At 42.7% G+C, this 25,514-nt stretch overlaps 1 protein-coding gene across 1 annotated transcript in view; it reads right to left on the bottom strand.

Annotated features, from left to right (window-relative positions):
• Positions 1-25,514, bottom strand: part of pam (peptidylglycine alpha-amidating monooxygenase) — a 135,632-nt gene that overhangs the window by 22,027 nt on the left and 88,091 nt on the right. Inside the window, exons 14-16 of the mRNA XM_084159541.1 lie at positions 13,825-13,954; positions 325-441; positions 13-85 (exon numbers count right to left, since the gene is read on the bottom strand). Of these exons, the coding sequence (XP_084015667.1) occupies positions 13-85; positions 325-441; positions 13,825-13,954 (320 nt within the window). The remainder of the gene's footprint in view (positions 1-12; positions 86-324; positions 442-13,824; positions 13,955-25,514) is intronic.

Below are 25,514 nucleotides of genomic sequence, written 5' to 3'. Positions count from 1 at the left end.
TGTGGTTCTCACCTGATGAAGAGCCACGTCCGTGACCCAGTAGTTATTGTCCTTGTCCGTGGTGATTCCATGAGGCAAGTAAAACCTGCCGAGCACACGGAGAAAACACTCCTTAAGACAACAACATCACTTCCTAGGAGTCGGACTGAGGTTACGTCCCAAATGACACCTTCTTCCCTATGTAGTGCACTATATAGGGAGTAAGGTGTAATTTGGGACGTAACCTGTGTGTTCATTACGTAAGGCCCCCTATTATGTCTCAAAACGCCTAATTGCCCTCGTTTGCACAGCGGTGGTAACAAAGTGGCCATTATCGCTTCTTACATGTTTCTTCCGGAGGCCTTGAGTACGTTGCCTTTGACGGGATCCACAACGAGGATGGTGGACTGTTGAATGGGACCCAGGGACTGCTGCTGGTATTTGCCGCTGTTGTCGAAGGAGCTGCAACGGTGGGAGAGAGACTTGTGTTATAATACAGAGAAAACGCACCCGAACGTCTGAGACAACAAAGGTGTTATGTGTCACAAAGGGCACCCTGTTACCTACTGTATCATGAACTACTTTTGACCAGAGTGTACTATATATATATAGTGTACTATATAGGGAATAGGGTGCCATTTGGTACGCAAACACTCAAGTCAATGTATAACAACCCAAATGCGATGACTCGGCACGTCATATTTGTTTTGTTTGTTTGAAGGGGAATGCTATTACTTAAATCAGGAGGTTTCCATCAAAGGGACACAGAAGTGGCACTTAAAAATTATTCATTCAAACAATCCCAAATACTTCAACAAATAACTTGAACTCTTCCCGAGTCTCTGCTACAATCAGTCCCTTCTGGAATTCCACGAAAAATAACAGAGGACCCCAACTTTCACGCTTGGTTTCCGATCCCTCACTTTTAGCCTCGAACTCCCTGTGGACTCCTCGCTGGAAAAACAATGGCTTATACCTAACAAACTCAGCAATGTCCCCTACAGTGGAGTAAGCACAGAATAGATAATAAATCACGCCTCTATCTAGTCTAAGAAACAAAACTGCATTCGTCCGTGAACACCATTTGTTCACATCCCTGAACTTTGACCGTTTTATGAATTACGCTGTACAACATCGGCTACAAGAGCCTAACGAGTTTAAGGTAGGAGAGCAGTAAATAATGAACTGTAGCTGGGGTGCATACTGATGACTGATATAGAGAGGGATTATCCGTTCTCATCTAATGGCCTAGCTAATACATTCTCCCCTCTCATCTGGCTCTCAGAGTCTTAAGAAGAGCACTGAGGCAAGGACAGTTAGCGGAATTAGCTTTTGCCTGTTAGTGCATGGTGGCTCACGTTGGCGGCTCATAAAATGGATGTTATTTCACAGGGAGAGTCTTGGCCTGTTAACGGGATATGTTTCTTCTAAAACATATTTTAGTATGTCATCACAATTTTTGATTTGTACTGAAAGTTACAACTTTACTGACATTACTGCTGACATGCACATTTTTCTGGAACCATATCAACAGTGGACTAATGCAGTGCTACTTTTTGTAGTAAAATATTATTTAAAAAGTTGCAATATGTAACTTTTTGGGCGACCCGACCAAATTCACATAGAATTGTGAGTTATAGATCTGTCATTCTCAATGAAAGCAAGCCTAAGAAGTTCTATGTGCACCATTTCTATGCTTCCCATTCTTAAGTTTAGTTTGACGTAGTCTTCTACTTTCGGTTTTGTAGATCAGCTTCAAACAAGCTGAAAATACAATATTTTTGGCTTTTTAAAATATTTTTCACAGCAGTTTACATGGTACAATGATTCTCTGCATTGCTTGTTTTGTCACATAAACTGAACAAACTATTAGAATTTTAGCAACCAGGAAATGGCAGAGCAATTTCTGCATATTGCACCTTTAATATTGCACGTTCCTGTAATTGATATGGGCTGCATCACTGGAGCTGGACACATGCACTACTGGGATAATTAAATAGGCCCTTCAAATTGGCTCTGATATGGTCATGGTCAGCACTAGGTTTGTTGACTAAGGAAGAGGGAAGCTCAGAAGCCAGGCTATGATTAGGCTAATTGAGTCATGTGTATTTAGAAATACAAGGCATGGTTTGGCAGTTAAAATGTGTTTAGTTTTTTGTGAACTCAATTATTGCTTTTTACTACGCTACATTTAAAAACAGTGACTAAAATGTCTATGCACTTGTTTACATTTTTTAATTTTTTTTTATTTTTAAATCTTAATGGAGTGAAACAGGTCCATACTTACATTATTCAGAAACCATCACCATTCATCACAAACTGATTTCATAAAAGTGGACTAAGCTACACTGTTACAAATTCATTATTGTCATCAATTCAAGGCCTAGTAAAATTGCCAATAATAGAATAAAGGCCTAATAAGCTATTTCTATACTTATAAACTACAAATTAGCGCATAATATGTGATCCCTATAATACACTAGCTAGGTTTCCATCCAATTGACGACAGATTTTCAAGGGAATATGACAAACTCCGCATTTTCCCTCCAGAGATGTGTTTCCATCAAATTGACTTGTTGCAGATAAAAGGCTGTGTGTGATGACATAGCGCACATAAAAATAACCTTTTGCATTAAATTCCCATGTAGCGAATAAAAAATACAAGTTAAATGGGTTTCCATCGCATTTTCAACTCTACTGATGGTTTTCTCACAACAAATGTTGCGTTATATAATACCCACTCTGGTATTGGCACCTGCTGCGCACTGTTGGCTACAGCGCGTGTATAGCCTACATGATGAGATTATTATTAAGAACAAAAGAGCGAGATTATTTGTATTTGTCAAACGGCAGCCGAGCATCGATGATCACGTCACCAGAATAAGACCCTCGATATTTATTGGAAAGGAGCGTCAAGCTCATCACCTTCGACTTTCACCACCCTGTGAAAGTTAATCATAATTTATTTCATCTGTAGCCTGATAAACTGCATGCTTTCCTGATGAGTCCCCAGTGGGAGGACCACACAACATGTCATCGCGTGACTCCCAAATTTACGTCGATATGATGGCTATTATATCAACATATGCGCATAAAAAGCGCTTCCACCAACATTCCTCGCATAATTCATTTTACCGACACAAAAAGATCCCACCTTGTCTAGCATATTTTGTTTAGTTGACATTTGGAACGTTTCCATCAGGCCTGTAGTTAAATGTTTTATCCGTCATGTACTTTACTCACATAGAAAGGTTGGATGGAGACCTGGTTACTGTTACCAAAAGTTATCATCTTGAATTCAGAGACCTGTTTTTTAAAAACACATCACCATGCCGATGGCGTCTTTACTCTTTCATCACTTTGCCCAGATAGCCTGCCTATTTATGCTAATCAGAGACCTGGGGAGATGTTTGAATTTGCATTTGGAGGGGGGGGGGGTGATCTGCATATTCCTGGCCTCGTGACAGGCCACAACCCTGAACACTGGAGGAGCACACTGTCACATCCTGGCCTTAGTTATCTTTGTTTCATTTATATTTTAGTTAGGTCAGGGTGTGACATGGTGAAGTATGTGTTTTGGTTTGTCTAGGGGTTTGTAAGTTTATGGGGTAGTGTCTTGTCTAGGTGTTTGTATGTTGATGGCTGCCTAGATTGGTTCTCAATTGGAGACAGCTGTGGTTTATTGTCTCTAATTGGGAGCCATATTTAAGGCAGCCATGGGCATCATATGTTTGTGGGTAATTGTCTATGTTGAACGTTTGTTGCTTGTCTGTGCACTTACGTTATTTAGCTTCACGGTCGTTTGTTGTTTTGTAAGTTTTGGATAGTGTTCGGTTTCGTGTTTTTCTCTCTTCCAAAATAAAGAGATGTATTTTGCACACGCTGCGCCTTGGTCCTCCTCTATGCTTGACGATCGTGACAGAATTACCCACCACCAAAGGACCAAGCAGCGGGTTCAGGAATCGGCAGCCTGGATGTGGGAGCAGCGTCGGAGGGACGAGAGGCACCCCCAAGAATTTTTTAGGGGGGGGCACAGGGCATGGACGACGGGGCTGACGGAGGCAGAGAAGGGGCGAATTCAAAAGGCCACCAGGTTACGGGGGCTACTGGTCAAAGTAGGGAAAGGAGGTTTGGAGGCACGGCGAGAGGTACTGGGGTGTGTTGCCAGTCCGGTCCGGCCCGTTCCAGTTCCCGGGGTAGAGCCAGTGGTGTGTGTCCCCAGTACGGTCCGGCCTGGTACGGCCCCTCGCACCAAATGGACGGTGCGCGTCTCCAGCCCGGTCCGACCTGTTCCTGCCTCTCGCACAAGGCCTACGGTGTACTTCGCCAGCCCAGCCCGGCCTGTTCCTGCTCCCCGCACTAGCTCTGAGATGCGTGTCCTCAGCCCGGGACCACCAGTTCCGGCACCACGCACTAGGCCTTATGTGCGTCCCCAGGGTCCAGCATGCCCTGTTCCTGCTCCCCGCACTAGCCCTGAGATGCGTGTCCTCAGCCCGGGACCACCAGTTCCGGCACCACGCACTAGGCCTTATGTGCGTCCCCAGGGTCCAGCATGCCCTGTTCCTTCTCCCCGCACTAGACCTGAGATGCGTGTCCTCAGCCCGGTACCTCCAGTTCCGGCACCACGCACTAGGCCTTATGTGCGTCTCGGCCGGCCAGAGTCTGCCGTCTGCCTAACGGCGCCTGCACTGCCCGTCTGTACTGAGCCTGCTAAGCCGCCCGTCTGCCATGAGCCTTTAGAGCCGTCCACCAGACAGGAGCCGCTAGAGCCTTCCGCCAGACAGGATCAGCCAGAGCCTTCCGCCAGACAGGATCAGCCAGAGCCTTCCGCCAGACAGGATCAGCCAGAGCGTTCAGCCAGCCATGAGCAGCCAGATCCGTCGGCCAGCCATGAGCAGCCAGATCCGTCAGCCAGCCATGAGCAGCCAGATCCGTCAGCCAGCCATGAGCAGCCAGATCCGTCAGCCAGCCATGAGCCGTCCAGCCAGGATCCGCCAGAGCCGTCCAGCCAGGATCCGCCAGAGCCGTCCAGCCAGGATCCGCCATTGAGTCCGGTGCTGCCCCTTAGTCCGGTGCTGCCCCTTAGTCCGGTGCTGCCCCTTCGCCCGGTGCTGCCCCTTATCCTGGTGCTGCCCCTTAGTCCGGTGCTGCCCCTTAGTCCGGTGCTGCCTCTTAGTCCGGTGCTGCCCCTTAATCCAGGTGGGTTAAGTTGGAGGGTGGTCATTTGGAGGAGGCTACGTAAGCGGGTAGTGACTATGGTGGGGTGGGGACCACGACCAGTGCCAGAGCCGCCACCGTGGACAGACGCCCACCCAGACCCTCCCCTAGACTTTATGCTGGTGCGCCCGGAGTTCGCACCTTAAGGGGGGGGTTATGTCACATCCTGGCCTTAGTTATCTTTGTTTCATTTATATTTTAGTTAGGTCAGGGTGTGACATGGTGAAGTATGTGTTTTGGTTTGTCTAGGGGTTTGTAAGTTTATGGGGTAGTGTCTTGTCTAGGTGTTTGTATGTTGATGGCTGCCTAGATTGGTTCTCAATTGGAGACAGCTGTGGTTTATTGTCTCTAATTGGGAGCCATATTTAAGGCAGCCATGGGCATCATATGTTTGTGGGTAATTGTCTATGTTGAACGTTTGTTGCTTGTCTGTGCACTTACGTTATTTAGCTTCACGGTCGTTTGTTGTTTTGTAAGTTTTGGATAGTGTTCGGTTTCGTGTTTTTCTCTCTTCCAAAATAAAGAGATGTATTTTGCACACGCTGCGCCTTGGTCCTCCTCTATGCTTGACGATCGTGACACACACTGCCCAAATTACTGACTCAAGTTATTATTATTATTATAATTTTTTTTTTTTTACCTTTATTTAACCAGGTAAGCCAGTTGAGAACAAGTTCTCATTTACAACTGCGACCTGGCCAAGATAAAGCAAAGCAGTGCGATAAAAACAACAACACAGAGTTGCATATGGGGTAAAACAAAACATAAAGTCAAAAATACAACAGAAAATATATATACAGTGTGTGCGAATGTAGTAAATTATGGAGGTAAGGCAATAAATAGGCCATAGTGCAAAATAGTTACAATTTCGTATTAACACTGGAATGATAGATGTGCAAAAGATGATGTACAAATAGAGATACTGGGGTGCAAATTAGCTAAATAAATAACAATATGGGGATGAGGTAGTTGGATGGACTAATTACATATGGGCTGTGTACAGGTGCAGTGATCGGTAAGCTGCTCTGACAACTGACGCCTAAAGTTAGTGAGGGAGATAAGAGTCTCCATCTTCAGAGATTTTTGCAGTTCGTTCCAGTCATTGGCAGCAGAGAACTGGAAGAAATGGCGGCCAAAGGAGGTGTTGGCTTTGGGGATGACCAGTGAGATATACTTGCTGGAGCGCAGACTACGGGTGGGTGTTGCTATGGTGACCAGTGAGCTAAGATAAAACAGGGGTTTGCCTAGCAGTGATTTATAGATGACCTGGAGCCAGTGGGTTTGGCGACAAATATGTAGTGAGGGCCAGCCAACAAGAGCGTACAGGTCACAATGGTGGGTAGTATATGGGGCTTTGGTGACAAAACGGATGGCACTGTGATAGACTACATCCAATTTGCTGAGTAGAGTGTTGGAGGCTATTTTGTAAATGACATCACCGAAGTCAAGGATCGGTAGGATAGTCAGTTTTACGAGGGCATGTTTGGCAGCATGAGTGAAGGAGGCTTTGTTGCGAAATAGGAAGCTGATTCTAGATCTAACTTTTGATTGGAGATGCTTAATGTGAGTCTGGAAGGAGAGTTTACGGTCTAACCAGACACCTAGGTATTTGTAGTTGTCCACATACTCTAGGTCAGAGTAGTGATTCTAGTCGGGTGGGCGGGTGCAAGCAGCGTTCGGTTGAATAGCATGCATTTAGTTTTACTAGTGTTTAAGAGCAGTTGGAGGCTACGGAAGGAGTGTTGTATGGTGTTGAAGCTCGTTTGGAGGTTTGTTAACACAGTGTCCAATGAAGGGCCAGATGTATACAAAATGGTGTCGTCCGCATAGAGGTGGATCCGAGCGTCACCAGCAGCAAGAGTGACATCATTGATATACACAGAGAATAGAGTCGGCCCGAGAATTGAACCCTGTGGCAGCCCCATAGAGACTGCCAGAGGTCCAGACAACAGGCCCTCCGATTTGACACATTGAACTCTATCTGAGAAGTAGTTGGTGAACCAGGCGAGGCAGTCATTTGAGAAACCAAGGCTATTTAGTCTGCCAATAAGAATGCAGTGAGGGGGGTTAGTGGGTGTGGGCCACGGTTTCCGTTATGAAAATGTGGCGTTGGACATTTGACCGGCAGCATTTTAATTTACCGGATATTTGAGAAATGTATCGAACCCATATGCATTGGGTGCGTAACCTGAATAGGGCGTCCACCCACGGTGCTCAGAATGGCAGAAATCACATTTAGATTATGGTAATTAATCTTAACAGAACATGCAAATCGAGGAGGCAACTAGGAAACTCAGAAATGTTCGACTTGCTAATTGGTTGTAGTTAAACACGTGCCGTGTTCAACCAGTTAGCAAGTCGAACATTTCTGAGTTTTCCTAGTTTCGACTAGCACGTGAATGCGGCATAACTGGACACATTTACTTTTCCTCAGCCAACAAAACAAGTAACGAACAGCAAAATCACTAGCCTATGTATAGGTAGAGCGTGAGTTTCAAGTTTGGGGAGCACATTTTCACCATAAAAATACACCTTTATAATAAAGCACTTAATGCATCATCGCATTTGTGACTTACTTTCAGGAAACAAGGCGTATGTCGCGCGTCACTACTTCACAGGAGCCCCATTTGAACGCAAACTTTTATTTTTTTATCAAAATGTGTTTTTTTTGGCAGAAATGCCTTCTGGAACATGTCAACTTTCATGTGCCTTAATAACAAACTTATATACCATCTGTACATACAAATAAAATGGTTAAATTACGAGCCTAGTTGGTTAAGCCATGGAAAAAGACAGCAACCTTCCCGCTAGCCATGATTGGCTGAGATAATGAGTGGGCTGGACATGCCGAGAGATGAGTTCGGATTGGTCTGCCATGTAGCATGCTTCTGTCTATAATATGAGCTGGTCATACGCGGCTTTATTGAAAGATATCACGTAGTAGAACTGCAAAAGTGTTGCTCTCCACTTTCTGGAGGACCGAGTTTTGAAATCAGTGGAATCAGAGTATGATAGTTAAGGAGATGAAGAAAATGCTGCCGTTTGATTGCAAATATGCAGACGGAGTTGAAAACAGAACACACAGAAGGACGTTGTATCAAAACACCTGTCTCCGGATTACATCTTCAAACTAAGGGCAACCATGGCATCCGTGACAGAGCGGGAGAAGCGTCCATCCATGTATACGGGTAAGAGAGTCTAGCTAGCTACAGTTGAAGTCGGAAGTTTACATACACCTTAGCCAAATACAATTAAACTCCGTTTTTCACAATTCCTGACATTTAATCCTAGTAAAGATTCCCTGTCTTAGGTCAGTTTGGATCACCACTTTATTTTAAGAATGTGAAATGTCAGAATAATAGTAGAGAGAATTATTTATTTCAGCTTTTATTTCTTATATACATTCCCAGTGGGTCAGAAGTTTACATACACTCAGTTAGTATTTGGTAGCATTGCCTTTAAATTGTTTAACTTGGGTCAAACGTTTTGGGTAGCCTTCCACAAGCTTCCCACAATAAGTTGGGTGAATTTTGGCCCATTCCTCCTGACAGAGCTGGTGTAACTGAGTCAGGTTTGTAGGCCTCCTTGCTCGCACACGCTTTTTCAGTTCTGCCCACACAGAATTTAGGGTTGAGGTCAGGGCTTTGTGATGGCCACTCCAATACCTTGACTTTGTTGTCCTTAAGCCATTTTGCCACAACTTTGGAAGTATGCTTGGGGTCATTGTCCATTTGGAAGACCCATTTGCGACCAAGCTTTAACTTCTTGACTGATGTCTTGAGATGTTGCTTCAATATATCCACATACATTTCCTTCCTCATGATGCCATCTATTTTGTGAAGTGCACCAGTCCCTCCTGCAGCAAAGCACTCCCACAGCATGACGCTGCCACCTTGTGCTTCACGGTTGGGATGGTGTTCTTCGGCTTGCAAGCGTTCCCCTTTTCCCTCCAAAAATAACGATGGTCATTATGGCCAAACAGTTCTATTTTTGTTTCATCAGACCAGAGGACATTTCTCCAAAAAGTACGATCTTGGTCCCCATGTGCAGTTGCAAACTGTAGTCTGGCTTTTTATGGCGGTTTTGGAGCAGTGGCTTCTTCCTTGCTGAGCGGCCTTTCAGGTTATGTCTCAGCTCAGCCAGTTGTAGCTCAGCTGGTAGAGCACGGCGCTTGTAACGCCAAGGTAGTGAGTTCGATCCCCGGGACCACCCATACACAAAAATGTATGCACGCATGACTGTAAGTCACTTTGGATAAAAGCGTCTGCTAAATGGCATATTATTTATTATTATTATTATTTTACTGTGGATATAGATACTTTTGTACGTGTTTCCTCCAGCATCTTCACAAGGTCCTTTGCTGTATTTCTGGGAATGATTTGCACTTTTCGCACCAAAGTACATTCATCTCTAGGAGACAGAACGCGTCTCCTTCCTGAGCGGTATGACGGCTGCGTGGGCCCATGGTGTTTATACTTGCATACTATTGTTTGTACAGATGAATGTGGTACCTTCAGGCGTTTGGAAATTGCTCCCAAGGATGAACCAGACTTGTGGAGGTCTACAATTTGTTTTCTGAGGTCTTGGCTGATTTCTTGTGATTTTCCCATGATGTCAAGCAAAGAGGCACTGAGTTTGAAGGTAGGCCTTGAAATACATCCACAGGTACACCTCCAATTGACTCAAATGATGTCAATTAGCCTATCAGAAGCTTCTAAAGCCATGACATCATTTTCTGGAATTTTCCAAGCTGTTTAAAGGCACAGTCAACTTAGTGTATGTAAACTTCTGACCCACTGGAATTGTGATACAGTGAATTATAAGTGAAATAATCTGTCTGTAAACAATTGTGGGAAAAATTACTTGTGTCATGCACAAAGTAGATGTCCTAACCGACTTGCCACAACTATAGTTTGTTAACAATAAATTTGTTGAGTGGTTGAAAAACGAGTTTTAATTACTCCAACCTAAGTGTATGTAAACTTCCGACTTCAACTGTACATTTTGAGAGTTTACACATTTCAAATTTTGTCAGAAAGTCGTTTTCATTTCAAGTTAAAGTGTACTGGCTGGCTAGCTAGCTAACGTTACGTGTATGATCTGTGTAGTAATATTATTCGTATCTCCAAGCCATTTGTATTGCTAGTTATAGCCTAATGTTAGCTAGCTAACATTGAACCTAGTTGGTTAGCTACCTGCAGATTCATGCAGGGTATTAACGTTATGAGTTGGGATTATGGTTCATTGTTTAGCTAGCTAGCTAGCTACATGTCTAAACAAAAGACTCCACTATGCAAGTAACTATTTCAATAGAATGTTTATGATGTCACTGCGACAACTGTCGATAGACGTAGCTGGTAAATTCACTCTGGCTATCTACTCCGATTTCAGAGCACTCTCATCTGAGTGTGCCAGAGTGCAGAATAACTGACACATTTACAAATGCTCAACACCTGTTGAATATGGCCAGTGTCAGTAAACGTTGGCAAAAAAAGTGTAATTAAATTGTTGCCAGCAGCACAGTTGCAGTCACCAATGCTCTGGATAACATAAAAACAGCCTAACCATCTCTGCTAGGGCGAGTAAAATGGTCATAGTGAGCTGTTCTCTCATTTGTGTCTGGAAGTAGCTAGCAAGCTAGCCAACGTTAGCCAGTTAGCTTGGGTGCTTGACTGCTGTTGTTAGGACAGAACGCTCGGATCAACCCTACTTTTCGGCCAAAGCGTCCAGTGTGCGCTCTGAACGCTCCGAGAGTGAAACACTCTAATTTTACGAACAGACAATCTGACAATGCTCTGAGTTTACAAACGAACAGAGCATACTCTGGCACAACAAATTAAATTTACAAACACACCTGTAGTATAAGCCATCCTTTAGTCTTGAAATCTTTGGTTGTTTAGTACATGACCTCACATGTGAATCCTTAAAGAGCTGAGTGGGGCTAAGGCTTAAGAGTGTGTGAACGATGCTGAATGAGTGTAGACAAAGAAGAGCTCTCCAGTAGGTGTACCAAAACATTCAAGGGCAATTTTCTCAAAAGTGAGGTTACAAGTTTATCAACTTTCAAAGCAGAATTACTTTCCCATTGTTCCTCAACTGTAGTGTATGATATACAATTTTCTAGCTCTGAGTCTCTACTTTTCTCCAATGTAAAAAACACCTTTTCAAATTTTACTACATAAGACCGAATCGAGCCGGTCGGTGCAGACTTAGGTATTCCTAATGTGATGAGTATATTGGATAGTCACAATTTAGGCTAACCATATAAGTCAATCACTGTTCGCAAAAAAACAACATTCAGTGCATGGCTGAGCGCGTAGAGTGTAGAGGCCTGGGCTATAGGCTATTTCAGATACGTTTCTTCTTTCTTTGCACGGGAATAACACGTTTCATGCAATTATACTACACTTTATATGACTGGAGACATTAGCAGAATCTTTTTGAATACGACAAATTACAGGGTAGCCTCCTCTGCTGACACTGACAAACAATCAATATAGTAGGCCTACAAGAAGGGGAGACTCAAATAGAATATGACATCCATCGAAACTGGAGAAGGAAATGATTTGTCCAAAAACAACCTTTTAAGTGGCACTGACCCAACAATGATATAGAGTGAATATACACAGTGCGCACTCACCAGGGACATGGCCGATGCTCTCTGCTGGTGCCAATAAGATAGGCTATACTGTTGTTCGCTCAATTAAAGTTGAGAATTTTGTTAACTAAAAGACAGATTAGAGTCTTTTCATTGTCTTCTCTTTACAGCAATAGCCATTTGCTTCCCAAACTATGTTTTCCCGAGATTGTATTTTGAAATATTGCGATATGCCTGACTGGGCCTCTCTACTTTTCACTGAGAGTCGCTACTCGACAATCGTCTATTTGGTATTTGCAGAGCGGGCGCTGACCAAATTGCGCACGCTGCCTTTCGTTCAGACTGTAGGCAATGCGATTTAAAACAATCCACAACATTTTAAGGCTAGGGTAAAGCTAATGATCCTCTGGCCAAATCATGCTTTAGTAGGCTATTTTGAATTATTTTATGTATAGACGGAAGTTGGCTAATTAGGCTATATCATTTTGGCAATTTAATTCAATTTACTTGAATTAAAGCTTCCCCTAGACTTATGGACAAGCCGCCTAAGAGCCTATGTCAATCTACTATCCCTCATAGTAGAAAAGTTTACCTATTCTATTGGTCAGCTTATCGAGAAAGAACTAGCCCAAACAGACTCTGGGACAGTTGTGGGAAGATAGATCCCAAATTCATACAACCAGTAGGCCTAGGCTACATAAAAATAAAAATAAATTATGCAACAGATCAGAACGTTTAGCTTAAAATGTTGATAAACGATTAATTCGTAACATTATTAGCACAGCCACGCGCACAAGGCAGTAGGCTACGCGTTAATGTCCATTTGGCTACCGCTAAAATGCTTTGTATCTGTATGCTGTGCGTGTGATAAATAAGATACATAAGGAATATACACACAGGCAAATTTAATTCCACGGAATTATGCAAATGAACCCATAAACTGATAAGCATGACTGATCAAATGTATTTCCATCAACTGGTATTTCCATCAATGAATATGCACAGTTTTAGAGGCCCTTCTCTTGGCAGCAGAGACACAATTTTGCTGTTTTAAAGCAAATTTCCTGCAATTTTACAGTTTTAAAGCTAGTTTCATGCAATTCTACACATTTGTCATGGGGCTGAGAGAAATGTTTCAATATTAAAACTAATTTCCTGCAATTATAAACATTTTGCCATGGCTTATGTCTTGTTCTTATGCTATCTGAGTGACTCAAACATTATAACAAAATCATTGGGGGCCCCATGCTATGACATTTTGGGAATTTCAGATTCTCCCCGTCTGTCTAGTTTATAATATATAACATAATAATATATGCCATTTAGCTTTTATCCAAAGCGACTTAGAGCCATGCATGCATACATTTTACATATGGGTGGTCCTGGGAATTGAACTGCAAGCACCATGGTCTACCAACTACCAACTGAGCTATATTTTGGTGATTATTAGTTCTCAAAGATGATCTATATATTTCTACATTATCTTTTTACATACTTTATATCTGGTTTTAGTCGTTTAAGTTTTCACTGAAAACATTTTACCATCCCAAATTATTATACATTTTTTGTTGCAGTGCCGGCCACGATTTAGCAGCGGCGGTGCGCCGCTCAATGCATATAGGGGAAACACTGAATGCAAACTGTAAAAGTTGTTGTCTTTGAGAGAGTTGTTTGTGTTGTGTTTGGCCTAGGTAGTCTACACGCTGTAATACATTTATTTACTGACATTCTTGCCAGGTATCTCTTGAAACAGAGGTTCCCAACTTTAAAGATGTACTCTCAAATGTTTTTATAATTTCAGCCTAGTAGTTTTGAAAGTGGTGCTCACTACCGAAAACGGGTCCCCGTTTTTTTGTGTACTACGTTACCCAATTTGTGCAATAAGTTACAAATTTGTTGTGCTTAAGATCCCGGAGTGCATCTTTAAGAGATCTTCTGGTAAATTAAAGGAGACAGTGGTCCTCTCTCAGACAAACATTACAGTGGTGAAACAGTATAACAGTATATGTAACATCATCATTGCTACTTACTTGACCCCCCAACGGTGGTCTCCCCTGTGGAAGATGACCAGGTTGTCGTCTGAGTCCAGGGCCAAACCGGACACCTGACCCAGCTGGAGTGGGCTCTCCGGCCAGTCCGTCACCTCCTCCAGATGGTACCCTACACACACACACACACACACACACACACACACACACACACACACAGAGGAACGCCAGGAACCTGTGGTCAGCTTAACAATGCCACAGGGTCATTTCAAAGGAGAGGAAAATGACATCTGGCAAGACGTTCAATAGTATGGGTGAATGTAAACCAAAGAGATTCCTAGCCGCGCGGTGCAATGATCTCTTTTCTCACGTCATCACCCACTGTTTCCTAATCTAGATAATCTGCTAATAGTGTGGATTCATCTAAAGTGGAATGATTTGACACACACTGTACATTGCCAGGTCTCCCTTGTAAAATAAGTATCCTGACCTCAATGGGAAATGAAAGAAACATAAAAAAAACATCTGCATTCAGCAGGCCACCATTTTTGAATTGCTTGAGAGGACAGTGGAGGATGATAGGCCGCTGAGCTCAAAAAAAAAAGGTTGCAGTGAGACTAAAGGAAGTGTATGTAAACACATTTACTGACTACTATTGACGCATTAGCCTGAAATCTATTCACATTTAGCTGATGTTCCTGCTCGTCCTCTTCTCTCGTTGGTATGGTAACTTGGTCGAAGACTCCATTCACTTTAGACCATTACTAGACATATGTAAACACATAATGAGACAAAGCTTATGTTTAGCATGTCTTATGGCCCTCGACCAAAAAAACATTTTCGAAATTGGTAGCGTTGGATAAAGATTAACTGCAACAGTTTAACTAATGAAATGAAACCACATTGAGGTTTTCATTATATGACTAATAAGACAGAGCAGAGTGCAATAACATGTAATGATGCAAGTAATCATATTAATCTACAGAATAATTAAGCGTGAGCATGTCGCACACAACCAAAAACATACACGGTAAACTTCTGATAAATAAAAACAAAACAACGTCAATGGCTGCAAGAGAGACTTTGTGAATGGAGCCTTTTGTAGGTTGGAACTACATTTGGCTAGAAGGCATTATTGTACTGTAAATGGGGTCAAAGGGTAAAACGTCCAGTTGAACGTAAACACCAGCACTGGATAAAGAATTAGGCGTAGAGAACACCACAGTTCACTTCTTCGCCTTATTAAAACGGATCGAAGATTGAAAAGTATGTATCATGTCGCGGGGATGGCATTTTCAGTCAAAATTGTTTAAGCCATTGAGTGGATTTAGTTTGTGCTTAAAACGTGGTTGAAAAGTCGGTAAGCCAAAGCCTTAAAAGGGTTTCACATTAACAACAAAAAAGTTTACTTCAACTATATTCATGACAAGCAATGAATGATTATGTAAAGTGTTTATGCAGGGCTTACATAGTGCTTATGAAGACGTGATATAGAACATAAGCCCTTTTCAAATATCCTACTGGTATTTCCCTGAAGTCCTCTTTCACAGAAAAACACAGATTTACATCTTCAAATACCACATGACCCAGTCGATGTTCAATATGCCAACATTCCCTGCCTGCAACTCCATTCCACGCTGGCTGGCTAACTTCCCTAGGCGGTTTCTGCACTCAAAGGCACGACTGGAGCACCAGACAAACAGCTGAAAGCCTCTCTGCTGTATGAATAATTCACGGTATGATGTGGAGAGGAACGGCAATTAGTTGGTTAGAGCCTGGCCAGGAGACAACAAGGGGCTACAACCGGTCTTCTCTCCACCGTCCCCTTAAAACAGGAGCACAGATGCATGAAATCCAATTAATTTACACACCAGTTTGTGTTGGTAATTGGATTTCCACAGCGGATTGATAGACCTGGGACGGGTGGGCCGATAGGACATATTCCTGATGTCGTTTGAGATTTGACATGGAAACTGGAATTGAGCAAGTCACAACAAGAGCTCCGCCCCGCCAGCAGCTGGTTGGTACAAAAGACACACACACATTTTTTTTTTTTTATGTTATTGAGTAAGGGAACTTACTCAAGCGAAATGTTCAACTAGATTTTTTTTTGCAGATGTCAGCAAGTTCTGTTTTAACTACAAAGAGAGGAGGGATGTAACGAACAAAGGGAGAAGAAGCACACCAGGAAATCTAGTCTTATTTCAACTCCTTTAAATTGTACCCTCCCTCCCCCTCTCCAAAAGGACCACAATGGAAATAAGCTTTTAAGCTTTATTGTATTATCCTGGATGCTTTTCTTAAATTGTATGTGGCGGCGTCACCGGCTGGTGCGCCCTTAGGTACTGTATGTATAAAAAAATGTGTCTTAATAAATTAAATCAATCAATCAATCAAATCACCTCTGGGAATTGAGCCGAAATTGGGCACATATGCTCCAGTGGCACGCTAAACACTGGTCTGGAATCAGCGTTTCCTGCATGTCTCTTAATCTGAACCAGTTCGTTCAGAGCCTAAAGGTTTCCCTGGACCAGCTACACCTCCAGTCTCATCAGCATGTAGGCCACAGCGCCAACACTGCGTTATTATTGCGAACCCTAACAATAACTGATTAATGAGCGCAATGAAATGGGAGGACATGGACATTTTAAAAATATATATCACAAAAGGGCATGCCTTGGAATTGAAACATGCCAAAGCAAAAAGACGTCTTCCAAACATGTCCGATCTCCCCCCCGGGAAAACCCACCTTCTTCATCATCGTCAATCTGGACCAGGGCGTTAGCGTTAGCTGGCATTAGCTTGCTCCCAGGAGGCCTGGCCGTAGCCTCTAACTGGTGAAACTTGTGCACTCTGTCCCTCACCAGTATAGAATCCTCTCTGTCCAGGAAGTCTAGCCTGGGACTGGGCCAACCCAGGTCCTTCTTTTGCATTATGCTATCAATCTGAGCCACCAGCTTCGCCTGGGCACTCTGCGCCTCGCCGGGCGTATACTTATGCACGTGGACTACGCCCTCGCTCTCGCCTAGGAGTTTGGACAGAAGGGAATAGAAGTCACCTGCACAGACAGACAGACAGGCAGACAAAAGGGGGGAAAAGAAAGGGAAGAAGGGAAAGAAAGAAAAGGGAAAACATGGGAAGTGTGAATACAGGTGCGGAGAGGAAGGAGGAAAAGTGTAAGTGCATTCCATTGTAGATAGTGTTGATACGCAGCTGGAACAAGGTGTTAGCAGGAAACACAGATGGGGGAGAGAAAAGGTAGGTGTCATATAGCATGCAGTCGGCCCGTTAGTTAAAAGGATTGCTGGCAAAATTTTAAATGCTAAATTCACAATTCTTAATGGAAAAATCCACCCAAAACCACTCATTCCTTTAATTTACAGTGTTAAATAACATCTAATATGTCAGAAAAATATTTTTGGTGAACAAATGTTTCATTTTTAAGTTATAATAAGGTTGGTAGCAACATGGAAACTCTGTTGCAGCTCAAGTCGACTACAAAATCCACAATGCAATGCTCTACCTATGGGCTGGCTGGCTGGCTAGCTAGCAAACATAGCTACACACAATAACACCAAAGACAATATCAGCATGTAAAGCAGCTAGTTAGCTCTAAAATCACCTAAACAAACTGCACTAGCAATTTATGAGTCTACAATCTCACCATGTTCAACCTGAAGATGCCCCACAGAGTGTAGTCTAACATTCGCAACGGCAGACATACTTTTGAGGAGATGGAAAACGTTGCCCATGCTACGTCAATGGGCCGCGCGGTGCATTCTGGGTGATTCTGGGACAAGTAGCGCTCTCCTTCAAGGAGTGAATGGGAGTCTATTGGGCGCTAGCTCAAAAACCCAACATGAGCACAAAGTGGGAGAACTTGCACAATTGGTGGCTGACTAAATACTTTTTTTTCCCCACTGTAAAATATTGTTTGCCTTTTGCATCTGTGTTACAAATACATCTAAAAAAGACTAACATACCACATTCTGTACACAATACAGAACACTATGTTATGATATCTAGGCCTAAATCCTTCACCAAGCTAGCCAACGGGTGGCAGGGAGTGTTCTGACTGGATCGCTGTATGTGTGCGGTCACTCATTGCATTAGCCGCTGCGATGGGAAATGACAGTGTCAAGGAACCCTGTTGTAATTCAGACCACTATGCATTCTGGGAAGCAACACTACATCTACGGCAGCGTATAATCAATCTCTCAGCATAAAAAGGTCACACCTGAAAGCAAGAACAGCAATCACATCCCATAAAGACAATGGCACTGAACTCTGACATACTGCACAAACACACACACACTGCATTTCAAAGAGTAGGCTTCTGCCCGTTTTTAATAGGTTCATATTAAAGGGTAAGTAGCATAAACATAACCAGATGTAACATACATTTGTATTAGTATATGCATCAAAAGTTCCAATGCAAAGTTACACATCCCTTTTCTATTTTTCGAGTTCTTACATAAAGCTGATCAGAATTCCGAAGAATGACAAAGTCATGTCGGAAAATGTTTTACGGGGTTTGGTGTAATATGGAGGACCCGGCAAGCCAGCCTATTTACTATAATGTAAACTCTAACAGAAATAACTTAAAATGCATAACTTCAAATTAAACTAAATCGTTTGCACTCATGACTACTGGTTTTAATTAAATGTTCAGCCAATTTACAAGCAAATCATTTTTGAATTAATTGTTAGAAATCAACTTGCAAGGTTGCTAGCCAACTAACCTGCTAACGTTAGCCCTGCTAGCATGCTAACATTAGACCTACCAGCCGACTAACGTTACATTAGCAGTGCATGAGTCAGCCAGTTGCTATCAACACCTAGCTTACAGCTACATTAAAGTAAACCGAAGTTTTGGAAATACAGTACATAACGCCATCTAACCATTTATCAAAGAATGTTAGCTATATGCAGTTATCTTAGCCAGCAAGCTAGCTAGCCAGCCAGCTAAGGTTAGCTATTTAGCCAACTAGCTATTGCCTAGCCAGCCACTACGGTTATGGTTGGCAAGCTAGAGCTCAACTACTGGAGACCGGCTAGAACACAACACAACCAAAACATAACCGCAGATTAAAAGCAAAGAGAGAGAGAGCAGAGACTTACAGATTGATGGCTGGGGCCCATCTGATGGTAAAACGTTTAAAAGAGTGCAGGCTGAGTTAGCTACCAAAGCAAGGGGGAGGCGGACGCTTCACTGGGCCAGCGGTTTGCTGATGTCAACGTTGTCAACAGAATGCCCCATGGTGGCGGTCGGGTTATGGTATGGGCAGGCATAAACTACGAACAACGAACACAAATGCATTTTATCGATGGCAATTTGAATGTACAGAGATACCGTATACGAGATCCTGAGGCCCATTGCCGTGCCATTCATCCGCCCCCATCACCTCATGTTTCAGCATGATAATGCATGGCCGCATGTCGCAAGGATCTGTACACAATTCCTGCAAGCTGAAAATGTCCCAGTTCTTCCATGGCCTTCATACTCACCAGCCATGTCACCCATTGAGAAATTGTTGCATGTTGCGTTTATATTTTTGTTCCGCGTACATGCTAGCATGGCTAGTGGCTAACATTAGCCAGCTTGAGCTAGCTACCGAGCTAGCATACGAACTCGGTAGCACAGAGTAGATCCTCCATTGAGAAATAGCGCATTGTGGGTAGTTTAGAAGATATCCAGAAATAAGTTAATACATATGTAATAACCCAAAAACATTAACTATGTTTGTACTTACAGGTAACCAGATAGGGACTACAACTAAGTCTTTGACCACACTGTTGTTATATTGGTGAGTAAAAACTCATGCTTCCTACCCTTTAAGCTAGTTTGGCGCCGATAACAGAATGATACAGTGTAATATCATCAGGAAAAAAATTATCACGGTTATCCGTTCTCTTTATCGGTCATCCCCTGTGTGTTTAAGAGAGCCTCCTTCAAAAAACGTAGCTCAATTCCAACACTAATCTCCCATAAACACCTTTTTCTGTCTTTATCGGTTGAGGGAGTCCTCTTTAACGTACAGCCACACACACATACAATAGTTGAGCTCCACCCACTGTGATATATGAACTGTAGCAGCTCCTTATTTATTGAGCCCATTCATCAGAGGCAGGATCGGCAAAAACAAATAGACAACACCAGAAGCCCTGAATGACAGCCAGGGGATTTGTGTCCTAATAACGGCAAAAGGCAAATATAGCTGGCCATTTATCAAACTGTCCCGATCTGGAGAGGTCTAGATAATGAGAGGATCAGATTCTCAAGGAGGGAGACGGAGATAGATGGAGAGAGAGAGGGGGGAGGGAGACGGAGATAGATGGAGAGAGAGAGGGGGGAGGGAGACGGAGATAGATGGAGAGAGTGAGAGGGGGGAGGGAGACGGAGACGGAGATAGATGGAGAGAGAGAGGGGGGAGGGAGACGGAGATAGATGGAGAGAGAGAGAGGGGGGAGGGAGACGGAGATAGATGGAGAGAGAGAGAGAGAGCGAGAAAGAGTGAGAGAGAGTGCGTGAGAGAAGGGGAGGGAGACAGAGATAGGTGGAGAGAGAGGGGGAGGGAGACCGGGGGGGAGTGAGGGAGAGAGGGAGGGAGGGAGAGGGGGAGGGGAAGAGAGAGGGAGGGAGAGAACAAAATGACAGTGATTGAATGTATGTGGGTGTGGGTGTTTGTATGAGAGGATCGAGAGAGAGAGAGACAGGCCAACCAGGTTTCCATCCAATCTTTTTATCCAATGAAAGTACGTTGGATGAAAAATATTAATGACAGGCCTGATGGAAACAGCTAATTTTTATTTTATTTTATTTATTTGTTATTTCACCTTTATTTAACCAGGTAAGCCAGTTGAGAACAAGTTCTCATTTACAACTGCGACCTGGCCAAGATGAAGCAAAGCAGTGCGATAAAAACAACAACAACAGAGTTACATATGGAATAAACAAAAACAAAACGTACAGTCAATAACACAATATAAAATCTATATACAGTGTGTGCAAATGTAGTAAGTTATGGAGGTAAGGCAATAAATAGGCCATAGTGCAAAATAACACTGGAGTGATAGATGTGCAGAAGATGATGTGCAAATAGAGATACTGGGGTGCAAATGAGCAAAATTAATAACAATGTAAATAACAATATGGGGATGAGGTAGTTGGGTGGGATAATTACAGATGGGCTGTGATCGGTAAGCTGCTCTGACAACTGATGCTTAAAGTCAGTATTTGTCGGTAAACTTGACAAAACAAAGGTCAGGGCTCTGTGCAGGCCAGTCAAGTTCTTCCACACCGATCTCGACAAACCATTTCTGTATGGATGGGGGCATTTTCATGCTGAAACAGGAGAGGGCCTTCCCCAAACTGTTGCCACAAAGTTGGAAGCACAGAATCGTCTAGAATGTATGCTGTAGCGTAAATATTTCCCTTCACTGGAACCAAGGGGCCTAGCCCGAACCATGAAAAACAACCCCAGACCATTATTCCTCCTACACCAAACTTTACAGTTGACTCTATGCATTCGGGCAGGTAGCGTTCTCCTGGCATCCGCCAAACACAGATTCGTCCGTCAGACTGTCAGATGGTGAAGCGTGATTCATCACTCCAGAGAACGCGTTCCCACTGCTCCAGAGTCCAATGGCGGTGACCTTTACACCACTCCAGCCGACGCTTGGCAATGTGCATGATCTTAGGCTTGTGTGCGTGCGGCTGCTTGGCCATGGAAACCCATTTCATGAAGCTCCCAACGAACAGTTATTGTGCTGATGTTGCTTCCAGAGGCAGTTTGGAACTCGGTGTTGCAACCGAGGACAGACTATTTTTACGCGCTACACGTTTCAGCACACGGTGGTCCTGTTCTGTAAGCTTGTGTGTCCTACCACTTCACGGTTGAGCCGTTGTTGCTCCTAACGTATCCACTTCACAATAACAGCACTTACAGTTGACTGGGGCAGCTCTAGCAGGGCAGAAATTTGACGAACTGCCTTGTTGGAAAAGTGGCATCCTATGACGGTGCAACATTGAATGTCAATGAGCTCTTCAGTACAGCCATTCTACTACCAATGTTTGTCTATGGAGATTACATGGCTGTGGGCTCAATATTTTACACCTGTCAGCAACGGGTGTGGCTGAAATAGCCGAAGCCACTAATTTGTCCACATACTTTAGAAGTGTATCTGTGACCAACAGATGCATATCTGTATTCCCAGCATTGGAGGCTCCTCAGAGGAGGAAGGAGACAACCATCCTCCTCAGTGAATTTCATACAAATAAAAATTGTAAAACATTTAATATTTTTTAGATAAAACTATACTAATTATAATCAAGTCACCAAATAATTGATTAAAACACACTTTTTGCAATGGTCTACAGTAGCCTCAACAGCACTCTGTAGGGTAGCACCATGGTGTAGACGGAGGACAGCTAGCTCCCATCCTCGTCTGGGTACATTGACTTCAATACAACACCTAGGAGGCTCATGATTCTCACCCCCTTCCATTGATTTACACAGTAATTATGACAACTTCCAGAGGACGTCCTCCAACCTATCAGAGCTCTTGCAGCATGAACTGACATGTTGTCCACCCAAATAAAGGATAAGATAATTAATCTAGTACTGAAAGCATAAGCTACAGCTAGCTAGCACTGCAGTGCATAAAATGTGGTGAGTAGTTGACTCAAAGAGAGAGAAAGACAATAGTTTAACAGTTTTTAACAAATTAATTTCTTCCAAAATGAAGGAGAAGCAAGAGAGAGAGAGTCATTTTTTTTCCCTTTAAGTTTCTCTTACTTAGCTAGCAAATGTAGCTAGCTAGTTTGGCCTACTCAAACACCCTGCACAAACAGAGGGATGCTATGTTAGCTAGCTGGCTATGACTATCCAAAATAACACTGGAACTCTTCCAGGTAAGCTTTTGGTTTTACTAATTTATTGCCACTGGGGCCCGCCAGTGTAAGTGCTAAACTGCTTAATGACTGATTGTAGCAGGTTTACTAACGTGTTCTATTAGCTAATATGGTGATAACGATGAAGGCTGTGTGTAGCGGTTATGATATGGTATGGAAAGTTTTTTTTCGCCTGGTCTCAGTAAAATCTTTGAAATTGTTGCATGTTGTGTTATATTTTTGTTCAGTGTACATTACAGGTACATTGAATGTTTATCATAAAAACTAGAAAATAAGCAGTTAATCTCTTGTCAACCCTCAACCAGGAAAGACTGGCATGCATGTTGTTGATGTTAGTTCTGTATGTGCAGTTAAGGGAAAGGCGTGCTGCTCTGTTTTCTTTTAGGGCAAGGCATGCTGCCCAGCTTTGTTAGGTCTTTCTTTGCTACACTTGACCATATTATCCGACAGTAATCAAGTTCGGACAAGACCAGAGCCTGAACAACTAGTACTGTTGTTTTTTGTGTCAAAAACGCAGAACATATTTTAATGAACAGACATACCCCTCCCCATCGTCACAACAACTTTGTCAATATTGACCATGATAATTGGCCATCCAATGTCATATCTAGGAGTTAAGCTTCCTCAACTTGCTCAATGGTCACACCCTTTATACACAACTTCAGTTGAGGTTTAGGTATTAGATAATGTTTTGAACCAAATACAATGCTTTTAGTTTTAGATGTATTTAAGACCAGTTTATTATGAATCACCCATTCTGATACTGACTGTAACTCTTTATTAGAAATGTCAGTAAGCTCACTGGTTTTGGGTGCTGACATGTAGAGTGTAGAATCATCCACATACATAGTTATTCTAGATTTGTGTAAAACCAGTGGCAAATAATTTGTAAAAATAGAGAAGAGTAACGGCCCAAGACAACTGCCCTGAGGGACACCACACTGTACATATCTGAAGCTTCTATTGAAGAACACTCTCTGGGTTCTATTGGATGAATAACTGTCCAATCATGTGATAGCAGGTGATATAAAGCCATAGCAAGTGACTTTCTTCAATAACAATTTATTATCAATAACATCAAAGGCTGCACTGAAATCTAACAATACAGCTCCAACTATCATCTTATTATCCATTTCCTTTAGCCAATCATCTGTCATCTGAGTCAGTGCAGTACAAGTTAAGTGCCCTTCTCTATATGCATGCTGAAAGTCAGTAGTTAACTTGTTCTCTGAAAAATAGCATTGTATTTGGTCAAACACAATTTTCTCCATCAGTTTACTAAGAACAGGCAGCAAACTGATTGGGCGGATGTTAGAGCCAACATGCTTTACTCTTTTTTGGCAGTGGAATTACTTTAGCTTCCTTCCACGCCTGTGGACACACACATTCCTTTAGGATTTGGTTAAAGATATAACAAATAGGGGTGGCAGTACAGTCTGCTACCATTCTCAATAGTTTGCCATCAAGGTTGTGTATACCTGGTGGCTTATCATTATTGATGGATAATAATAGTTTTTCCAACTCTTCCACACTAACTTGAACAAATTCAAAACAGCAATCCTTCTCTTTAATTATTAGATTGTTTATACAAAATATGATTTTTCACTGTTCAGTGTTGTCATTTTACTTCAGAGTTTTTCCACTTTACTAGTGAAATAGCCATTGAAATGATTGGCAATATCGAAAGGTTTTGTTATAAATGACCCATCAACATCAATGAATGATGGAGATGAATTAGGATTTCTGCCCATTATATAATTTAAGGTTGTTCCATTTTGTTTTATGTAATTTATCTTGGTTTGGTAATATAATTTATTCTTATTTTTGTTAAGTTTAGTCACAACATTTCTCAATTTACAGTATGTCAACCAATCAGCTGAGCATCCTGACTTATTCGCCACCTCTTATTTGCATCATTTCATTGACCCACACAATTTTTCAATTCACCATCAATCCAGAGGCCTCTAAAGAGTTCTCACAGTTAATTTCTTAACAATTGGCATTAATACTTTTACAAATACTTCCAGTGCTGCGTCTGGATTCTCTTCCTCATACACATCAGACCAACATTAACTTTTTACATCTTCAACAAAAGTCCTGAGAAAACATTTTCTATGATCTCTTTTAAATTACTTTAGGCCCAACCTTTGGCTTTGCTTGTTATTGCCACGATGTTATGGTCACTACAGCCAATGGAAACTGATATTACTCTGGAGCAAAGCGCTGCAGCATTAGTGAAGATATGGTCAAGTGGATGTCACAGATCCAACACTATCGATATGCACTCTAGTTGGTTGAGTGATAACCTGGGTCATGTTACAGGCATTAGTTACCTTATTTCTAAGGCCACATACAGTATATTAATATGGGCTATTCTTAGCCCTTTCCTGGCTAGCTTACAGACATCACATTGTTTAGCTAATAGTCAGTCAAGCAGGCTCTTGTGTCAGTTGGTGTGTGTGTATATGTGATCTTGGGCTGAAGGTACTGACCCGGAAGCTTGGCTCTCACTCTCCTCCCAGGCTTTTGGGAGGGAGGGTGGACAATGAGCTTGTTGTAGCGGATGTAAGCAATGTCCCCCCACGCTCTCTGGCAGCTTTCATAGCTGGGATAAGTTATTTCCGCCTCTGGCGCACGGCTTCAGAGAAGTCCTCGTTGAGGAATATGTTGGTTCCTCTCAAATTCTTGGCTCTTTCCAGAACAGCCATCTTGTCCTTGAACCTTAGGAACTTGACCACTATCGGCCTGGGTCTGTCACTTGGGCTCGTTACAGGTTTTCCAGACCTGTGGGCGCGCTCCACCTCAATCTTCCTATGAT

The sequence above is a fragment of the Coregonus lavaretus genome, assembly GCF_964263955.1.
Source record: "Coregonus lavaretus genome assembly, chromosome: 4".
In the NCBI taxonomy this organism is placed as follows: domain Eukaryota; kingdom Metazoa; phylum Chordata; class Actinopteri; order Salmoniformes; family Salmonidae; genus Coregonus; species Coregonus lavaretus.
The sequence above is the reverse complement of the archived record's forward strand: the minus strand, read 5'-3'. Positions and strand labels throughout refer to the sequence as shown.